This window comes from Rosa rugosa, chromosome 5 (assembly GCF_958449725.1).
Source record: "Rosa rugosa chromosome 5, drRosRugo1.1, whole genome shotgun sequence".
Classification (NCBI taxonomy): Eukaryota; Viridiplantae; Streptophyta; class Magnoliopsida; order Rosales; family Rosaceae; genus Rosa; species Rosa rugosa.
This window is the reverse complement of record NC_084824.1, coordinates 7,315,093-7,335,719: the sequence shown is the minus strand read 5'-3', so window position 1 is coordinate 7,335,719 and position 20,627 is coordinate 7,315,093. Positions and strand designations below refer to the sequence as shown.

The 20,627-nt window shown below is 37.1% G+C and overlaps 2 protein-coding genes and 1 long non-coding RNA gene across 3 annotated transcripts; 1 reads left to right on the top strand and 2 right to left on the bottom strand.

Annotated features, from left to right (window-relative positions):
• Positions 1-586: 586 nt before the first annotated feature.
• LOC133712700 (uncharacterized) lies at positions 587-2,458 on the top strand. Its single transcript, XM_062138803.1, has one exon. The coding sequence runs from the start codon at positions 953-955 to the stop codon at positions 2,285-2,287; it is 1,335 nt and encodes a 444-aa protein (XP_061994787.1). The 5' UTR covers positions 587-952; the 3' UTR covers positions 2,288-2,458.
• Positions 2,459-8,318: 5,860 nt separating this feature from the next.
• LOC133709536 (uncharacterized) lies at positions 8,319-11,202 on the bottom strand. Its single transcript, XM_062135313.1, has 7 exons — positions 11,047-11,202; positions 10,643-10,705; positions 10,474-10,553; positions 9,812-9,920; positions 9,516-9,675; positions 9,209-9,372; positions 8,319-8,908 (listed from the first exon to the last, which is right to left on the bottom strand). The coding sequence occupies exons 1-7, from the start codon at positions 11,047-11,049 to the stop codon at positions 8,555-8,557; spliced, it is 933 nt and encodes a 310-aa protein (XP_061991297.1). The 5' UTR covers positions 11,050-11,202; the 3' UTR covers positions 8,319-8,554.
• Positions 11,203-15,719: 4,517 nt separating this feature from the next.
• Positions 15,720-17,873, bottom strand: LOC133710276 (uncharacterized). Its single transcript, XR_009846585.1, has 4 exons — positions 17,365-17,873; positions 17,154-17,293; positions 16,157-16,277; positions 15,720-15,980 (listed from the first exon to the last, which is right to left on the bottom strand). It is a non-coding gene; the product is annotated as an uncharacterized LOC133710276 (long non-coding RNA).
• Between the last annotated feature and the right edge of the window lie 2,754 nt (positions 17,874-20,627).

Here is a 20,627-nt window from a genome sequence, read left to right as displayed (position 1 = left end):
GCTTCAGCTATAGCTAGTTAAGCGCGCAAGCAAGCTAGCTCTTATATGTTTGTACAAAGGGGCCTCTAGCTTCTCTAGTAGGACTGTTACATACATATTCATATATATAATTCACCTAGCTACCTAGCTCCCTTCTCTTCTCTTTCTTTCTTTGATCTCTAGGGCACTTGGGGCCTGCTAGCTAGCTAGCTATGCATCTCTAATAAGTTCTGATCAGACTTTGAACACAACCACTGATATATTATCTGTATATCTGTACGTACGTCTCTATTATCTTTACGTACGTCTCTCTCTCTCTCCCTCACACTGAAAAAGAATGGCTATTCTCTAGCTAGGATGGGTCGCTATCCATCTCCCACCTGCACTCAAGCACCCATGTGATGTGTCACCACCCAATCACTGTACACCTTCAAGTACTACTACTACTGATGAAGATGGAGTAGTTCGTAGCTCTGATCTGCGTCGTCGACCCTCCACTGTTCACCTTTTTCTTAAAAACATAGAGTTAATGGCGATTTGAAACCAAGAACAAGTTCATTCCAAATATAAAAAAAAAAAAAGAAAAAAAAAAAAGAACCAAGAACAAGTTAACACAGGACCACCATCGCACTCAGGTGGCCTGCGCGCACTTATAAGTTGGTGTCTCTCCGTGTGTGGTTAATTTTCACTAGGTATCTACAGTGTACCCTAAACACTGTCCATCTCTTTTCTTTTAAGTATCTCAGAGTACTCTAGCTAACTTCAGCTTCTTGCATTTCCTAAAAACCGACATATATGTCGCAACAGTAACTCTCACCTTACCAGATCGATCCTTCTTTTCTTCGTTTTAATCTTTTCTGTACGTGTACTGCTCTCTGTGAACTGTGCCAAATCATAACTCAAACTAATAAATCCAAGGTGCTAGACTGCTAGCAGCTAGTTGAGAGCGAAAGATCGGCCCGGCCACATCGATATGTATCCTCTTCTTGGCAACAACACTACTACTAATGATGAAAACTCATCATCACAGCCTCATCATCCTCACCTCTACGACTACAACTCACCTTTTCTTCAAGATCACGACGGAGTAGTCTTGAGCTACTTGCTTTCGCAGCAGCAGTTCTTAATGATTGACACTAATTCATCTCTGTCGGCTGAAATCAGCGTCGCCGCTTCAAACCAAGGGCTAACGGAGGAGAAGATCCACAGCTCGAAGAAGAAGAAAAAGGCGGCAGCTCCGAGAAAGAGAAGCAGTGGAAAGAAGGATCGGCACAGCAAGATCTGCACGGCTCAGGGCCCGAGAGACCGGAGGATGAGACTGTCGGTTCAGATCGCCCGGAAGTTCTTTGATCTTCAAGACATGCTTGGTTTCGACAAGGCAAGCAAGACCATCGACTGGCTCTTCACAAAGTCCAAGTCTGCCATCAAGGAACTGAAGCAACACGTGGTCTTGCCGAGTTGCAGTATTAGCACCATTGGTACGGCAAAGCACATTAACTCCCTCTCTACTTCTACCGAGAGTAATGAAGTTGTATCTAAGACAATGCAGACTCATTGTGCTCTTAAGGGTGAATCTTCCATCAGCAGAATGAATAGAGATCCGAAAAAGAACACGAGAAGATTATGTTTGGTTGGAAAGGGATCGAGGGACGAGGCAAGAGCAAGGGCAAGAGAAAGAACAAGGGAGAAAATGAGGATCAGATCAAGCTGCCAAACTAGTCGGGATGAAGCAAACCCTAAGGATCTAGGGTTGTGCTTTGGGGAGGAAGCTGAGAAACACTTCAATCGTGAATTGCTTGAACAAGGTGGAACAAATTCCATGATGAAGAGCAATGCTGATGATCACAAAACTCTCATGGGAAGATCAATTAGTGCATCGAGAAGCAGGCCAAGTTTCGAGGATGAAGGGGGTGAATTTCCGGGTTTTACTGGGAATTGGGCTACCAAGATGCAGTCATTTCACCGCAAGATGACAACAAACGTGATCAAGTCATTTACAGGTAACAACGTGCTGCAAGTAGAAAACCCTAGTACACCAATGATGGGCATAACCACCAAACAACAAGAGCCTAGTAGTACTACTAATTCACTTCTCTCTTTCAGTAGTTCAAATTCCCAAGAACAAAACTATTCTGGTACTTCAATTTCCATCACTCCCATACCAAAACCAAACGCACAAGAATTACTAAACCCTTGCTCAATAAATTTCATGCCCAACCAAGACCAAGACCATAACCCTAATTCAATTTTCATAACCACCTCGATTTCTCAAGATCAAAACCCAGGCCCGTTCCTCAAGTTTAACTGAGACCGGTCGATTCAATTATATATCATTCTTAATTAAGAAGCTTCTTGCACTATGCTGCAATGCAGGGTTTATATTTTGAAGTGGGCTAGTTACTATCTTTGAAAGTGTATGCATGAAGGAGAAGAGCTAAATGTTTTCAGTAGTACTGCAATTTGCTCCATTCAAATTTTATTTGGGTTTGTTGGTAGTTAATTTGAAGATGTTGAAATATATACTATCTTGAATATGAAAATTGGGGGATGTAGAGATAGTGTCAGCCTGTCAGGTATCATCTTACTATCATATTTTTCAAGTAAAAGATCATGTTTAATTAGATCATGAGTAGCGAAGTGGTACAAAATGACAGTTGAAAATTAATTAAGAAAACAACATGGAACATTGTACTAGCAAATAAAACACTACCTTCTTCACAGTCAGCAACCTAACATAGAAGTTCCTAACATAGCAGTACATGTTACATAATAGATCGAGAACTACATATCACATACAGCTTGATGAGTGCTTGATCGGCTCAGATGGAGTTCTTAACAAAATATTGATCTTCCTCAAGATGACCTGAAGCAATATATTGCTAAGGGCCTCCTAGCTAGCAATCAGTTTTTACCTGCAGGTATAGGAAAAACAACTTAACTGGTACGTTATATATAACATTTCCCTGATTTGTTCTTAAAATAATAGTTCAAGTTTTTAACTAGTTGCATATATATCAATAATTATGTTTCTAGCTGGTTAGACATGGCTTCATGAAACTTTAATTTCCGTTTTGGTTTGCTTAATTACTTATACCAAGTTAAGTAACACGCTGAAAACTTCAATTAAGATGGTGATTTCAAGATATTGTTATTGGGTTTTTGCAGTGCAACAAGAAAGATAATGATTAATTCATGTATTTCCTCGTCTTCTTAACTAAATGTTTACTGCTAAACTTCCTGAGTTGCCATTTGTTTGCTAGGTTATAAGGATAATATAGTGTATCTTCTCTGAAGTGTTGATCAATTGCGTATCCATGCATATTTCTTTTCTTCGAGTGAAAGTTACCAATCAGTCAAGATATATTTCTTAGATTTACCTGTGTTATTATGCGTTATGTTACTGTTACACAGTCCTTGCTGATCAAGTTCTTAGTGATCATAGAGACATTTCAGCTCTTAAAGTAGCTAATTGCAATTTGCAGCTTTTAGATTATGTATTTATGAATGCAAATAACTTGTCTACTTTGTTAGTTGGAATAATTATGTTCCCTACTAGCTAGAGATAGCTTAGCTAGTAATAATTACTCCTTAATTGTGTGTGTGTGTGTACATTTCCACATTTCCATCCAAATCTGTTTGATGAAACAGTTTGATATTTGTGAACAAAATTCAGTTCAAATACCAAGAACTAATATCTTTAATCGTAATAATCTAACCTCTACTAATATCATCTATGTGGATTCTTCCCATTCATAAAGTATTATTATGTTTTACAGCTTTTGCCACTGTATATTTTTCCTACCTCAACAACTCTTGCCATTTGAATTTTTTGGAATATGCATGAAATAATACTCAAAATTGTTGCTTTCGGTTTAACTAGCTAGGAGGAACCCGATCAATTGCAGCTTATTCATATGTTGTTGGAGCTCGTAAGGATCATTTGTGTGTTTCCTCTAGGACAACTAGCCGGCCTCTTTGCTAAGAAAGGTGATCATGACACTGAAATCAAAGAACAATAAGTATATATCAATTTTGCAGATGACTACCATCATATATTCATATGTTATATGAAGTCAAAAGACTCAAAGTTTCGTATTTTTCAAAAAGGTCGTGAGAAGACCATGAATTTAATTATTGGTTCCTTGATGACCGGCCAGTTGAAAACTTTTATAAAGCAACGCCGATTTTTGTAGTTGCAAGAAAATGTAAAGCATGTTATACACCATTTTTTTTTTCTTTAATAAATGGGGGCCAAAAGGCCCGAAACAAGTCAAACAACAAGATACTACAAATTAGAGGTTACCATCCTACAACTGGGATTGTCACATAAGTCATCTAAGATGGAGTTGAAAACTGTGAAATAGGTTATACACGAATTTCGGCTAATGTAGGATCTAATTTTTTGTTTTTTTTTGGATAAGAATTTCTGGTTTATGTGAACAATTATTGTTTTTTAATTTTCTGGTCCAAGGACTACAAACGTTTGTGCTCGATCAGTTTAATCTAATCAGTTTTTTACTCAGATAGAGTATTTTATTACGACTGCATACAGTTTGGATGGATTGGCAGAAGCAACATTGATATAGTTGAAATTCAATGGCAAGCCGCAAATGTCGAGATTAATGCAGAGGTAGTAAACTGTTTTTCATAGCCAAAAAACAACTAGCTACAATACTCATTGACAACTCTGGTCTCAGACTCACAGGTCAGGTAAGGCGGAAGGCGGCAGAGCACGTCCGTACAAGTATTGGTTATCTGCCCTTAATTATATAATATACTGTTCAAATACTGTTACCAAAGTATAATGTACACTTTCACTTCTAATTTATGAATTACAACTTTACAGGAATTAACCGATCCCGGAAAATATTACGAGAGAAAAAGGTGAAGCTGTTAAAGAGCGGGTGTAATACGTACAAGCTCGTACCAAAGATTTCTAAAAGAAAATACTAACAGCATGAGAAAACTTTATTAATCTAGCAGAATTAATTATTTGAAGTTTTGAACCATGGATTAACATCAAGAAACGCAATCAAGTGAGGATCATTGATAAGGTTCTAGCTAGATATAGATCACTTCCTACCCAAAAAGAGAAAGAACAAATAAAAAATAGATAAATCACTGACCTAGAAGCTTGCATTGATCCATATCTCTGTCCATGTCCCTGTCCCTCCAAATTAACTGCATCGGCGATCAATCTATGCCTCCCCCGTTGCCCAAAGAAAGAAAGGGATCCCAGAAAGAAAATGCCAAAACCAACCAACACCAGCTCATAAAACTAATTAAAATGGCCGCTACATATAGTGAAACAGATTTGGTTCACTGTTGATCAGTTGCACTACTAGAAGTAAATTTTGTATGAGAAGAAGTGTATATTTTGCCTGAAGTTTTGCAGCTGCACTACAACTTTTGTGGAGTTTACACTTCACTGTAAAAGTCGAGAGAGAGAGAGAGAGAGCCTCTGCCCTCTAGTACTCTCTCAGTCTTTCTGTTCTTGTGTAGGTGTGCTTCATTAATTTTCAGCTATCGATATCTTTCTCTTTCAGTGTTGGATTTGCTTGTCTGAAATTTGATCAGTTGCGTGATCTTATGGCAGTGGTAGGTTTGGTTTAGTTAACCATATATATGTAGCTAGCTAAGCTACATGAGATGTAGGCTGTAGGTATCTATGTTTACCAATTAATTAAAGCTGGAGGAGCTGCTTAGCTAGCAATAGTCTATCACTGTTGCATGAGCTTTTGTTGCAAGTAAAAATAGCGGAAATTAAAACACCGGAGCCATGAGCTGTTAAATTACTCGCTATAATTTGCAGTGTGCACGCCTTACATAATGAACTAATCTAATGACTCTTAGCTCAGACAACTTAGTATTCCGGAGCACTAAAGAACACCCTGTAAAAATAATTGTCAATTAATACATAGCAGATTAAAAAGGAAAAAGGGACATAGTTGTCCATAAGTTGCCTAGCAATGTGTTTTAATTAATTAATTAAAAAGGAGAAAGGGAATCCAAACAGGGCACAAGATCTGATTCAGCTAGCAAGTAGCAACACTGCAACACACTACTACACAGAGTGACAGTTATGAATATGTGATACAGTGTGACTAGCTATGTTTTTCTCCATCTCTGTACTCTTTGTGACAGTGAGAACCTACCCAGAAACCAAGCCTTGCTATATAATTGTGTCAGTTCTGTTCTTGCACCAATCGTGATTATGTTTCTTGTGTTCAGTCAATTTGGTGGTTTATAGCAAAATTGCTTTTTCCTTGAGGCCCGAGGAGAAGGGCACACAGAGCAGACCTTTCTTTATGTGAGCAGCAGCACAGTCGTTTTTCTTTTTACGACGATACAGAACCGCTGCTACTTATAGATGAGCTGGTGCTCTGACTCCGCCGGAGGGCTTTGTACTGTCTCATGCATGCACAAAGCTAACAGGCTATGAAAGATTGGTTTACTTTTGCAGACTCTCTGGCACATTCAAGTTCAGAAAAAAGCATCACAGTATATTTACTCTGCATAATTTTAAGTTAAAAGAGTAATTAATTACGTGGAGTAGGGACTACTTTGAACGATGATTGCATCTCTTACACATGTGAGCTTTTGGAAGTGTTAAGGGTTACAGTAGCTGATTTAATCAGAATTGAGATTCATATAGTCGAAACTTCTACAGTCCACTTAATGTATTGAAGTTCTATGCATGTTACATGACTTCAGTCATCCTAACGGTTTAACTATTTAACATATATTACCTAGATTTTAGTTAGTGTAATATTACAAAACAGTTTCTTTATAGAAAAAAATAAAGTTAAAAACTATAAATCAATTACGCTTTATGTCCAAACCTCCTGGAAAGGAGATCCCATACCAAAAAAAAAAAATTCAACATCACAATTTTTTACCCAAACTGCCAAACATGTGGACTATAGGCTTATAGCACATGATTTTTTGTCAAAATTGAACGTTCTTGTTTTCCACCAAAAATATTGCACCATCAAATAATGATTTTAGACACTTCTTCCATCAAACTATGATGTAATTTCTTTTACAATTTTTTAGTGTCAGAAAAAAAAATCGTAAAAAATAAAGCATTTGAGGTTCCGTTATTCCGTTAATTGAAACATGTTCTAATCATGCTATATGAATGGTAAGTTTACGATACATGAGAGTTTCAAGAAAAAATTGCGTTAACAAGGTTTAACATGTTTCGACATGTCATTGCATTCCACAAGTGTTCCAATTGCATGTACCTCCCAATGTTTCAAATAATGCAAAAATTTTAATTAACATATTATGTTAATCTCATCATTGGTAAAACAAAATCTTTAGAATGTGTGCCAATTGACGGAATACCAAAATCTATAGCGAATTTTGATTTTTCAAAATTGAAAAGCAAGAAAATTGATTTAAAAATAAAAAAAACATTTGATATTTCAAAATTCTATAAGTTACATATTCTAAAAGTCATGCTCTACGAATACTATGTTCATGTCACATGTGAATTTCAACAAACATGTGAAATTCATAAAATTCATAATATGACCCCGTGACGGCGTGACATATCCAAATATGCCAAACTATGTCAATCCATATTTTTATTCAAATTATTATAGATATGAACTCACAGTTGGTAAGATATGATTTTCAAAATGGTATTCCTATTGACAGAGCCTAAAAATATCAACCCATTTTTCTTAATTTTTCAACTTTGAAAAAAAAAAATTCTAGTGCCTAAAGAATTTTGAACTTTATTTTTTCATGATAGATTAGATTTTTTATTTATTTATTGATGTTTTCCCGTTATGTAACAATTTGCATAATCAATATATTTTTTTTAATAGATATTGATATCATTAGATAACATACAGTCATACAGGTTAGAGTCTAAACATGTACTTGAATACTGGCGTCGATACCGAACGATCGCCGACCAAGATCCCGGTCCGCACCAACAATTAGAGATTGATCCGCCCTTCTGCCACCACTAGTCAAAGTTGAATTTGGTACCTTGAGTTGTCCACGACCCATGATGAGGAGCCTCCCCCGATGCTAGATCAGACGGCAACCGGAAAGAACTTTGAGCGATTTCCAAAGGGTTTTCTCCATCTCTGAGAAAATATAATGGTTTTTTTGTATATTCAACCATTGTATTAACCATAGTCGTTAATTACTTCTTTTTTTTTGGTTGAACAATAATGATGTTTTTCTCAACCAAAATATGAATTTGACAATTATACACTAGAAGAATAATTATAACTTTATGTCTATTTTGTTTAACTATTTATCTTTTTATCACATTAAGACTATTATTCATTAACAAAATTGAAGCTGCACACAGCGCATTAACGAAAAGGTAGTGGCAATCTATATAAAAACGAAGCTGGTGATGATCTAATACACCATCATTTCAATTATTTAAACATGATTATGTACAACAGAGAGAATACACTCGGTAACTCACACACTCTTTTAAACTGAGAAGGGAACATGAATATTGTTCATGCAATCAGGCATATCTGGAGCTCTACAAGCCAACTTCAAATGGAACAAACAATTCCCTCTTGTGCACCCTAAAGAGCTAGAAGCGTCTCACTTTGACTGCAGAGCCATTGTGCCTGCTTGAAGAAACAGAATCCTGAGACCACGATGAAGGCTTGACTCGCCCAGCAAGTAAGCTAGATGCTGCTGCAGCACTTATTTTCCTTCTCTTAGATTCAAGTTCCAAGGCTTTCTTAGAAGTCCCAGATGACCCAGGAAAGATTGAAGAAGCATTAATCAAAGCTCGCTTATCCTTCCTATTTCTGTCAAACTTGGAAGAGAATTTCATCCGTGATGCAGTGGCAGTATCCTCTTCTGCCGCTGGAAGCAGTCGTATACGGAGGCCCATTCTCCTTGAAGCAGCCTCTTCTTCAGCAACTCTTTTCTTTTGAGACTGAAATAAAACATAGATTATAATGAGTAAGTAAGCCCTTCATCCAATGCCAAATTCAACACTAATTCAGTTCATTCTCTACAAAGAGGCAGAAAACAATCCATGAAGATAAATCAAAGTTTTTTGTATTTTGATCCTAGTAATAGATAACTTTCCCAAAAACCTAAAAATGCGGACTGTGCTGAGTGAAAAATTCTAATTACCTCTCCACTGTCATCTATCCTGTTATACAAACCTAAAAGACTGACAATTTTATCTTTCAACAAAAAACAAAGGATAAATATGGTCTCAGTGACATACTCTAAGTTTGGCCCTGAGAGCCTTGTTAAGGGCATAATCATCTGAATGCCTGTCGTCAGAAATTCTCTGCAAGCGGACGAGCACTGGCTCAGCTTCTTTCTTCTTTTGCAAATCCTCTTCTTGATGTTCAAGACGGTAAAACGGATCTGCGAGCATACCTTTTTCTGTAGACAAAGAACTGATTTTAGTTAAAATGATGAAAAAATTGTCCCAAAATCACTGTTTATTCCTTTTCTCCCTCTTTAATTCCAATAAGTCAGCCAATCTATTTCAAAATGGCATCATAATCCAGAAATGTAAAACCAACCTTCTTCTGCAGGAAGTGCAAAGGTTTCTGCATCCTCAATGTCAAAATCCTCAGTCTTTTGTTGAGCCCCGCTAATAATCACATACTGACAATTCTTCGGATCTGTCTGAATAACAATCTCCTGTTTGCAGCATGCAGCCTTCATGGAAAAGCTCCATATCTGCAGGCACAAAGACGATACTTATCATTAAAAACATGAGTTTCATAATCAGGGGGCCGCAAAAATGCAATTTCTATCAAATTAGTTCAAAATGGACGGAGAACTCAGAAGGATCAGTATTAGTTGAAAAACATACCTTTGTTGAATAATAGTTTCCCACTTGCTTTTTTTCAGCATTGAACCGAACACCCTTTGCAATCATAGAATTGCACCCACCGCACCATATATTGTAAGGCATCTCAAACCTGAAATGAAGATAATTATCAGAACTTTTCTATATTTCTCCACTATAAAGTTGAACTACATGTATTCTGAAAAATGTCAATAAATTCCCCATTATCATTCAATCCAAATTTGCAAACAAAACCACAAAACTGTAGATACTTCAAGTGCACTACCATATCTTTTACAGTATTTTGAATCTTGGTAAACATTACAAAAAGTAGAAAAGAGTATACCCTAGAAGAGTCACCTATGAAAGCATACTCCCAGATATAATCCGAGGGCAGAATACTAAGTTTCCTGTCATATTGAGAGCCGAATATACATATATGGAAAAGGATGGTTATTTTAAGAAAACCTTAACCTCACAAAACACCTCCACAGAAATATTGTCCCTATGCAAGTTTTTAGTAGGAATAACAGTTGTTAGAATACAACCAAAACAGGACTCGCCTCCCTTCATCACCAATTACGCAAGTAAGTCACTCGACCACAACAGAACATTCCATTACGAAACACAGACACAAGACACATCTGGACACCAACCACCGAACAAAAACAAGCGCGATACGTTACCTTATGATCAAAATTCCCTGATCCAGTTTCCGCGCTCGCTCCCTCAGAGCATGCTGACCATGAAACTTGTTCAAAGAACCCTGCACACAATAGCACCGCTCCGATCAGTATACCAACCCTATCACAATATAAAACAGCAGCAGAAATTGTAAGGTTCCGAGTTTAAAACCTGATTCGGGGTCCATTCCGGAGGATAATAGAAGTTGTCGGCTCTAGCAGCTGCAAGTGAAGACTACAGAAATCGAACCAACACAAGTTTAGCAGATTGAGCAAATCCAATCATATCAACATCAACAATTCCATGCATTATTCTTTACAGAAACAAAAATTACATACAATTAACAATTCCTAAAATCTTAGACAGATGAACTATTTATTTATAAGTAGGAATAATTCCAAGCGATGTTAATCAAGAATCAAACTTTTGTTCATCAATATATAAAAATATTATTCAGAGAAATTCAATTCACGCAAAACCCCCAAAAAGAAGTCATCTTTCGCTACAGAAAACCCTAAAATTAGAATTTGAACAAGAAAAAAACCTAATGAAATTATCAATCAAAGCGAGCTTACCATATTTTCTTGGTTGGAATTCTCCGAACAGAGAAGTGTTTCTGATTAATCGATCCGGAGTGTGTTGGATTTGTTTATGGGTCTCTGTATCTCCCTGAAAATCTTGAAATTGAAATTGGGGTTTTCTTCTCCCTCCGTGTTTTTGTTGGACAACAAAGACGGTCGGTCTTCTGGGCCTGGGCCCTTATCTTTTTCTTTATTTCACGAATGAACCGCCAATAGTGAAGTAGGATGTGCTCATTGAAAAGAAGGCCCAAACCCCCAATCCTTTCTTTTTTGCTACACCCCAACCCAATCCATTTGATATATCTATACTATTATTAAGAGAAGAGGTTTTGTTAGCCAAAACAGAAGAAAAAAATTACCCTGAAATATTAAAAAACTATACAACTCATAAAACATATAGGGGTGATATAGTCAAATTACAAGTATTTATTATATAGGGCCCTAATGATTCGTCCATTTTACTTTCTTAGTTCGGTTGCTTTGTGGCTTTGGTGGTTTGGAACTTGACTCGAGTGGTTATGGCAATTTTGGTGGTGGAGGATTTTTTTGGTGTGGTGACGGTCTGGCTGTTTCGAGGCTGGAGCACCATTATGACGAGCAGGGGTTTGGAAGTTGCGGGAGTTCTAGATTGGTCTAAGAATTAACCTAGATATGATCTTTGATGACGGCTTGGCATGCTTAGTAGGGGTTTGGGAGTAAATTGGTCTAAGAAAAGTAACCTAAACATGATTCTAAAGTTTTGATCCCACTTGCATCAGTCGATGAGGAAGGTTTGGAGAAATGTATCACTATTGGTGTGAAGCACACATTTTTGGCATCAATCCTATTTTTAATAGGACAGATTTACTCACCTAAGGGACAGTTTTAAGGGACTGTGAGAGACAAATGCATTTCAACCACATGTATTAAATATAAAAGCAGAAATTATAGTAACTTAAAACTGTGCATTTATTTTCAACCGTCAGATTCATTTGTCCCTTACAGTCCCTTAAAACTGTCCCTTAGGTGAGCAGACATTTCTAATAGAATACATTAATTGAGAATCTATGACTTTGGGCTCAAGCTACCGACAATAGTTTTTGCCCTTGGAGGAAATGGTTAGCTATGGGAGGAAAAAAAAAAAGTTCATTTACCCAAATTTGAGATACACTAATCTCATTTACCCAAACATCTTATAAGATTGCCCACTTACCCAACAAATTACATATTTTTTGCCCTTATAAGTTATACCCTATTAAGTTATTTTTTAAATTAATTTTTGGGACAATTTTGCCCTCTCTCCCTTTGTCACTTAGAAAGAGAGACTTCACGGGACTCCGATTGCCGGAATCTGGTCACCGGCAGCCGAATCCGGTGTCTGATTTTATTGCCCCCCCCCCCCAATAAACTTTTTATTACCCCCTAATAATACTCAATAAAATTTTTATTGCTCTCCAATAAACTTTATTGCTCCTAATAAACTTTTTATTGTCCCCGAGGTAATAAAAGTCTCCGACTATCTCTTTTGAACTTCCGGCAACCTCCTGATCGGTGACCGGAATCCGGCGTCCTATTTTATTGCTCCCCAATAAACTTTGTATTGCCGTCCAATAATACCCAATAAACTTTATTGCCCCTCAATAATACCCAATAAACATTTTATTACCCCCCCTCCCCAATAAACTATATAAAAATTTATTGGGGGGGGGGGGTAACAAAAGTCTCCGGTGACCGGTGATCGGATTCCCACAGCTGGTGGCGGAGTCTGGCGAAGTCTCCAATGACTTTTTAATTATTTAAAAGGCAAACTTGTCTTTTTACATTTAAATTGGGTAAGTAGACACACAAATCTTTTAGTGGAGTAAGTGGGCATTTGTTGGGCCCAAATTGGGTAAATGGTCAAAAGCCCAAAAAAAAAAAAAAAAAAAGTCTCATGGGTCATTAGGTCTTAACATCCAAAGACTGTTTTTGAGTGAAATTGCAACAATCGGATTAAGTGAGTTCACTTTTTATTTTTTTATGGCTCTAGAGTATAATGCACTTTGTTTTTTATGTACTAGGATTATTTTTAAAATATGCGAAATTGCTTAGGTTTGTTTTTTATCCCACCCCGAAGAACTAAGGGAGGTGTATTGTATTTGGATTTGTGTAAACTTTTTTTAAATGACAGACTTTTTGAAAAGTCCACAGACTCTCTAAAAAGTTGATAGACTGCTATTGATTTCTTAAAACCATTGATTTTAGCAACAAACTTTTTTTTGATTCTTGAAAATCTATATACTTTATTATGAATGACTTCTATAGATTTTCTAGTAAATAAAAATAAAAAACAAAAAACACAACCAATGCAGTTCAAATGTAAAGCAAGATAATAACTCGTTGCCTCTTCAATGGTCAAGTATCTTCTAGTAGAACTTGACTCAAATGAATGATTATTACTCTGTCTAGCTAGTTTGTTCTCATTTCTAATCTCCCAATCAACTTAAAGATACTATATAGATCACTTGATGTTTATGGTTAATTATTCTCATCAATTTTGTTTTCGCCTATTAACATATATCATAAAAATATTGATCAATGTCTTGATCTATAATCAATCAACCAAAATTCAATTGTTCAAGCTTTACTTGAACCATGATATAAATTCAAATCGATGAGAATAATTAATAAGACAAAACCTAGTATTTCATAGCAACACTATTCAAGGTTTTAGGGGTAGACCACAATATTTGGGTTTTAGGATTTCATAAATCATTTTTTATTGCTATTAGGGTTCCAAGTATCACAATTGAACAAAATAATAATAATCACATTCAACAACTACAATGAACATGTTGGGTATCAAAAAATATTGATATATATCATGAAAGATTTTAGAGAAAAGATAAGAAGAAACAAGAAAGAGAGATGATAGATAACCAACCTCTTTGCGCGCAGAGAGAAAACTTTGATAGATTTAATAAATAAAAAAATCTTTGATAGACTTTTTCAAATCTTTGGTCTGGTGGCTAGAAAATTATTGAAATTTGGTATGTATAGTTAACACTACAAAGTCCATGATTATCCTTGATTTTCTAATTCCATAAGTATGAATGAAATTTTGAATACCTCTAAACTTTTATTCATTTTTAGAAGTCTTAATTGAATACCCCTAGATTTTGGTGGAATTCATAAAGTCTTTAAAAATCCTAATCGAATACCCCAAGACTTTCATGGACTGCTGAAAGTCTATATTGAATACACCCAGACTTTTAAATTCCATAGATTTCTTAAAAAGTTCCACTAATTCCATATACAATACACCCCCCTAAGTCATGATCTATAATTTTGCTCCTTGTTTTTGTTTTAACAAAAAAAAAGGGGGTGAAATTTGCACACCCCATATTGCAAACCACACACCCTTCTATTATTTTAATAATATTTTACCTCACATCTCTTTTTACTTCCTAAAATGCCCTTGAGTCAAAAAAAAAAAATTTGGTCTTTTCTCTTTATGAAATTCGGTCAAACTTTTTTTTTCCTCTCTTTCTGAAATTTTAGTAAGATTGACCCAAAAAAAAAAAAAAAGGCCAGATTTGAAGGATGGTTACTCGAATCAAAATTCTTAAACCAAAACAGATGCAAATTTCATCTCAATTATACAATTTCTCATCTCAATTCTCATATACAAATTTCATCTCATATATTGATATACAAATGTCTCACACTCTCATCTCAATTTAATGAATTCATACACTGGCAAAAGGAAAAACATATGCAAATCAAACCCAGAGACTGAACAAAGTAACCGAACTTGAAGAATCAGAACCAACCTTGAAGAATCCGAAATTGAACCCAGAAATCAAACCCAAAAATCGAACCAAGCTTCAGGACGTCTATGCTTTGTGCCGTCGCTGCTTTGCTGCGTGAGTTTGACCCAGAAATCTGAAGACTTGAAGACTGGAAACTGAAAACCCAGAATGTAAGAGACTTGAATGATTGATTGAATGAAAACAGAAACTCAGAAAGGCAGAAACCCAGACTTGGGGGGAGGGGGAGAGAGAGAGAGAGAGAGAGACGAAGCGGCCTCTTGGCTGAGGATTGAAGAACGAGGTCGCGAGGCAGCAACTTACCAAGCTTGAAGAATCCGAAATCGAAAAGTCGAAAACTGAAACCGGAAATTTGCTTGAGCCTTGAAGACATCTAATCGTCTATGCTTTGGTACTGAAAATTGAATACTCAAAAGCAGAAAGTAACAGAAACAGAAATCGATTGAATACCCATAAACCCATAAATCGATTGAAGAGTGAAAAACAGAAACCCAGACCACCGTCGCACTGTCAGTCAATCATGGCGTCACCGTCGGAGAGAGAAAAGGAGTCAGTGCGCTGTGCGGCCATGCCAGAGAGAGAGAGAGGAGCTTTAGTTTGAGTTTAGGTCGGAGAATGGTTCTGTCGTGGTTTGGAGGAGAGAGAGAGGTAGAGATAGGGCTGGGCACGGGCCGGGTCCAACAATAATTTCACTGGGCCCGGGACCAGCCCGTTTTTCATTGGGCCCGGACCCGGCCCGCTTTGACACAAACAGGGACCGGGCAGGGCTTGCGGGCTTTCGGGCCCAAAAACCTGTATTTTACCATTTCTATATCTACTTTGCTATATATCCAGATTTCATTCATATCACTTGGTGAAGATTTGAATCAAAACACAATATCAAGATCCAAAGTTCAAGCTGCAAATTCAAATATCCATAATACATAATATCCAAATTCAAGTACTTATCAAGAACAATTAAAGCTACAATTGAAATACAAAGTGTCCAAATTTAAATACGAAGTCCAAATTCAAGTACAAATATGCAATGAAATAGAAATCCTAATTCTAATACAGCAACTTAGTAGCCATTCTTCCAGTCTTCAATCCAGCAGTTCACCAGCAATGCAACCATCCATTAATTGGCTTCCACACTTGTCCCTACAACAACCATCATAAATCGATTTAGATAACAAAGAAAGAGATTCCCATCAGTGGCCATGCTACAACCAAAACAGGGAGGCGAATCAGATCATATTTTACCATTGCACACATATAAGAAAGAGATTTAACTATTTAAGGATAAGATGAGCCTGTATCATACACTGAAGACCCACCTTTAGTTCGAAGAAGAACACCAAACAATCACAACTCTAGAGCCACCAATTCGAGTTTGATCGAGTTGAAGCTTCCCAAAATCAAACTCATTCCAGAAGTCCTTTCCCCTTTTCTGAACTTCTGCAAATGTCGCACAACAAGAAAAACTGTAAGAAACTTCATCCTAACTACATATTCTATTTAGCTTTATCATACTCATCATGTCAATCACTCCAAGTCCAGCCACAGCATAATCTAGAATTAGTAAAACAAAGTTTATAGGCTAAGCTGAGACCAGAAGAAAGTAACAAAAGCAGAGACCAACACTCATAGAAGCTCTGACCACGTTATAAACCGACAAAAAACACAAGCTTTGATAGATCTATAATCCAATCAAATCAAATCAAAAAAATAGAACCACAAACAAGTTCACCAATCTCAGAGAAAAAGGAAAAAGACTAAAACCCAGGCGTATGGAAGTATGAGAAGAGAAAATGAAAGAGAAGTAGGAAGGAATTACCGAATTACTTTCTCTTCTTCCTCCAAAATAATCAGAATCAAACCAAAATCAACAAATGAACAAAGAGAGAGATAATTTCTACTAAATATCCATGCCAAGTATCAACTGAACACCAAATGCATGGTAAAAGAATTTTAAAATACAGCCCTAACAGTCATCAACTAACCATACTATGGGGAATCCTGCCTCAAAGGCTTACAAAAAACAACAATAATTTGAAAAGATTATATTATCAGATGTTCAAAACACTAAAGAAATTAATGTGCGCGAGGGACAAAAATATACATATAAGATGAAATAATACTCTATACTCCTTAATTCTCAATGCTCAAGCACTTAGCCGTCAAAGTGCAGTGAATCTGATCAGTAAACATTCAATAGACTACTGTCAACCAAAAATTAATTACATCTTCAAAATTATATTGAAACCCTCACAAACTGAAAGTAAAGAGAATCACAAGGTTACAGGCTTTTCCAAGTTAATATCTGAAGCATACCTGTGAGTTTGGTGCTGGAGGAACTGCATCTACATGAGAGAGTGGAGAGGCTTTTGTAGCCAATGTGTGCAAGGCCAATGAACCATCATGTTGCTGCTTCAGGCTTTTAGACTCAAGAAGCCCCACCAGCAACTCCAATCCTGCAAGAAATGATTGTGTCAAAATACTTAATCTTGGAATGCAAAGAGAAACTGAGCAAAGAGAAACTAACCTGCCCAGATCGAGTAAACTAACTGAAGGTTCAGATCGAGTATGCTAACTGAAGGTTCAGAACTAGTTTGGGAACTGAAGGTTCAGATCGAGTATTTTCAATGAAGGTTCAGATCGAGTATTTTCAATGAAGGTTCAGATCGAGTTTGATGAATTGAAGGCTAACTGATTAGGCTGAGACTGAAGTGAAGTGAAGAGACAAAGAGAGAGGTCTTGGAGATGGCGGACATGGCGGAAGCGGCAGGAGGAGGCGTTCTCGGGTTCGGTACAGATCGGCTTTGTGAAGGAGGCAGCCTCTCTCTCAGATCGAGTTTGGGAACAATCGATGAATTGAAGGCTAAAAGTGAAGAGAAGAGAGAGAGAGAGGGCTTGGTGTTGGCGGACATGGCGGAAGCGGCCGGAGGAGGAGCTCTCGGGTTCGGTTCAAATCGGCTTTGTGAAGGAGGCAGCCTCTCTCTCAGATCAGGTTTGGGGGAAGAAATGAGGCGAGACTGATTTAGTTGTTTAGGACTTTAGGTTTAGGTATTTCAGTGGGGAATATAATTCAGTGTACTTGATCCTATGACAATATTTTGTGGCCTTATATTGACCAATAAAACACTAACATCTGTCTCTCTTTTACCTAATACGGGCCTGACGGGCTTTTCCAAATTTGAATGTCAAGGCCCGGCCCGAACCGTCACTTTGAAAGTGAAGGCCTGGCCCGAACCGTTTTGGTGAAGAAAAAAATAGGGCCCGACCCGAACGGGTCGGGCTTTCACGGGCCGGTCCGGATTTGCGGGTTTTCGGGTTTAAACGCCCAGCCCTAGGTAGAGAGAGAGAGACCAAAACCAAGGGCATTTTAGGAAGTGAAAAAAGATGTGAGGTAAAATATTATTAAAATAATAGAAGGGTGTGTGGTTTGCAATATGGGGTGTGCAAATTTCACCCCAAAAAAAAAACATGTTCATTTACCTCACAATAAGAAACTAACCTGAATAAAACCAATGTTTTGTAGAAGCACCTTACTATATAACATGAATTCTTTTCGAAACCTAATATTAGTGCAAAATTTATTTAAATTGTGTTATCTTGTTCAACATGATTTCACAACGGAGATAAACTAATAAGGAAATGTCACCAAACGGCTTCCTAATCCCAAATCAGAGCCCTCGGACTCAGTACGTTAGTCACCCTCTTTCGGAACCGCCACGATAAGACTCGAGCATCCCACAAGACAAAACCCCAAAGTCACCTTACCGGCCTCCAAATATATATGACAAACAAAACACCGACCAGACACGGCGGCAGAGCACATTCAGTATTCTACTCGATCATCGCAGCTTTATTTCTTAGTGTATTCTACTCTTTCTTTCTCTTTTCCTTTGGTGGAAGTTGGTTTGGTGCATGGTGGCACCGACCAACTACTAGAATTCTAGATAGCTTAATGAATCTCTTCAAAGAAAGAAAAGCCTAGCTTTACAGTAACCAACCCTATTCATATGTAAAGGTGGTTTTAGCTTAGCTTAGCTTAGCAATGACAGTATTAATATCTTCTCATCAAATACAATGTGCCGTGCCGTCACAGCTACTCATGTTTCTTTGCTACTTATATATCGATCGCTAGCTTTAGAAAAAAATAGAAATATCGACACCAAAGTCGTAAAGTAATATATCTCATGGTAATAATAATGCATGCACTGAAAATTAACCAAAAGGAAACACAGACAGATCGAGTAGTATCAATAAATTCACCCTTTTCATCATGAAAAAAACAATCATAGTGTCGACCATGTACAAGCTCAATCAATCACAATATTCATACATTTCTTCATCTGCATTATGGTTTTCTGGACAAAAACAAAAAGAGCTGTAGTAGCTAGTGGAAGAAAAAGAAAAACATATACCATAGGTTTCAATAAATGGTCCACTAACATTCATATCATCTTTCTTTTGCTTTGACTTCATCGATCACCTGAGAAAGGACTCATCGATGGTGCAATGGGTTGGGACCTGTGGGGACTCGTCGCTTTTCGACACCGTAACGTGGATCGATCTCCTTGGAACTCTCATCGGAATTAGCTGCAGGCTCCGTGTGATGATCGGGTGAAGGTCTTCTTTGGCGGTGTTGCTGACGGCGATGTACGAATGGGGTGAAATCAAACTTGCTTGCTAAAACTTTTCTGCTCATGGCCAGATTAGGGCGACGACGATGAAGATGATGACGGTGATGAGAGATTTGTGTGTGGATGCTATTGATTGTCTTGGAGTTGTAGCATTCATATTGAAGGAAGAAGAAGATGAGGATGGAGAGGCAGAGAATGGTGATCAAAACTAGTAGGTGATGATGATATCGAGGAATTCTGAAGGCCATGGTGGAATATTAGGAGGAGGAGAAAGATGATGAGAAGCGGAAGCATGGATCGAGGAGTTAAATGATGAGGATGAACCAACCTAATGGAGGAAAATCTCCAAGATTATTTGCCAGCTGCTTGAATATGATGGACTAATTTACGATGATATATATTTATATATGTGTGTATATATGTATGTGTAGGAGACAATAAGGATTTCGAGGAGGGAGTAGAAGAAATGTGTGTGTGACTTTCATATGAGACTTGCTAGCTACTATCTTTTTTATGCTAAATTTAATGTTGGGAGACAGGGAAGAAAGAGAGGGAGGTAGACCCCCTTCGCCTTTTACCAGTTTAAAGTTCCTTGGAAATAAAGGAAGAAAAAAGCTAGGATTATAATAATTTCATTTGTCAAACCCTTAATTATTTGTCTTTGATTTTGATGCATAGGTAGAATGAGACATGGATTTATGTTAATCAATCTCTATTAAGGGTTGGGAGTGAAACTCCACATGGATTAATTGATTGATTTGCAACTAATTAAGTAAAAGAGTGCGGAAGTTGCAATCTACATTATCTACTGACAAAGCAATCTAGGAAGTACTGTTTGGCTAAAGTGAGGGACAAAACACATCAATTTTTTATGAACCGCTTGAAAAATATGGAAAAAAAAAATAGCAGAAAGCAAATACTATATGTCATCAGTTGCCTGAAATGTGAGATGGTGAAAAGGACAGTGATCTAAGTTTATGATTTAGAAAACACTAAAAACTTTAGAGCATCTAAACTAAAGGGAAGTCCTGATTCATTACAACACACAATTGCATATTTCTAAGAAATATTTTCTCCCACCTTGCTGTTTATAGTATTTATTTTCAACTAGCTAAATTTGCAGTGATCAGTGATCGAGAATCAAACGCTTGGCCTTTAC

What these genes read in the sequence shown, in the direction of transcription:
- LOC133712700 (XM_062138803.1), top strand. Translation starts at nt 953, where the DNA reads ATGTATCCTCTTCTTGGCAACAACACTACTACTAATGATGAAAACTCA.
- LOC133709536 (XM_062135313.1), bottom strand. An exon ending in CGGAATGGACCCCGAATCAG is followed by an intron (nt 10,554 to 10,642) that starts GTTTTAAACTCG and finishes TATTGTGTGCAG; the next exon opens with GGTTCTTTGAACAAGTTTCA. An exon ending in GAAACTATTATTCAACAAAG is followed by an intron (nt 9,676 to 9,811) that starts GTATGTTTTTCA and finishes TTGTGCCTGCAG; the next exon opens with ATATGGAGCTTTTCCATGAA.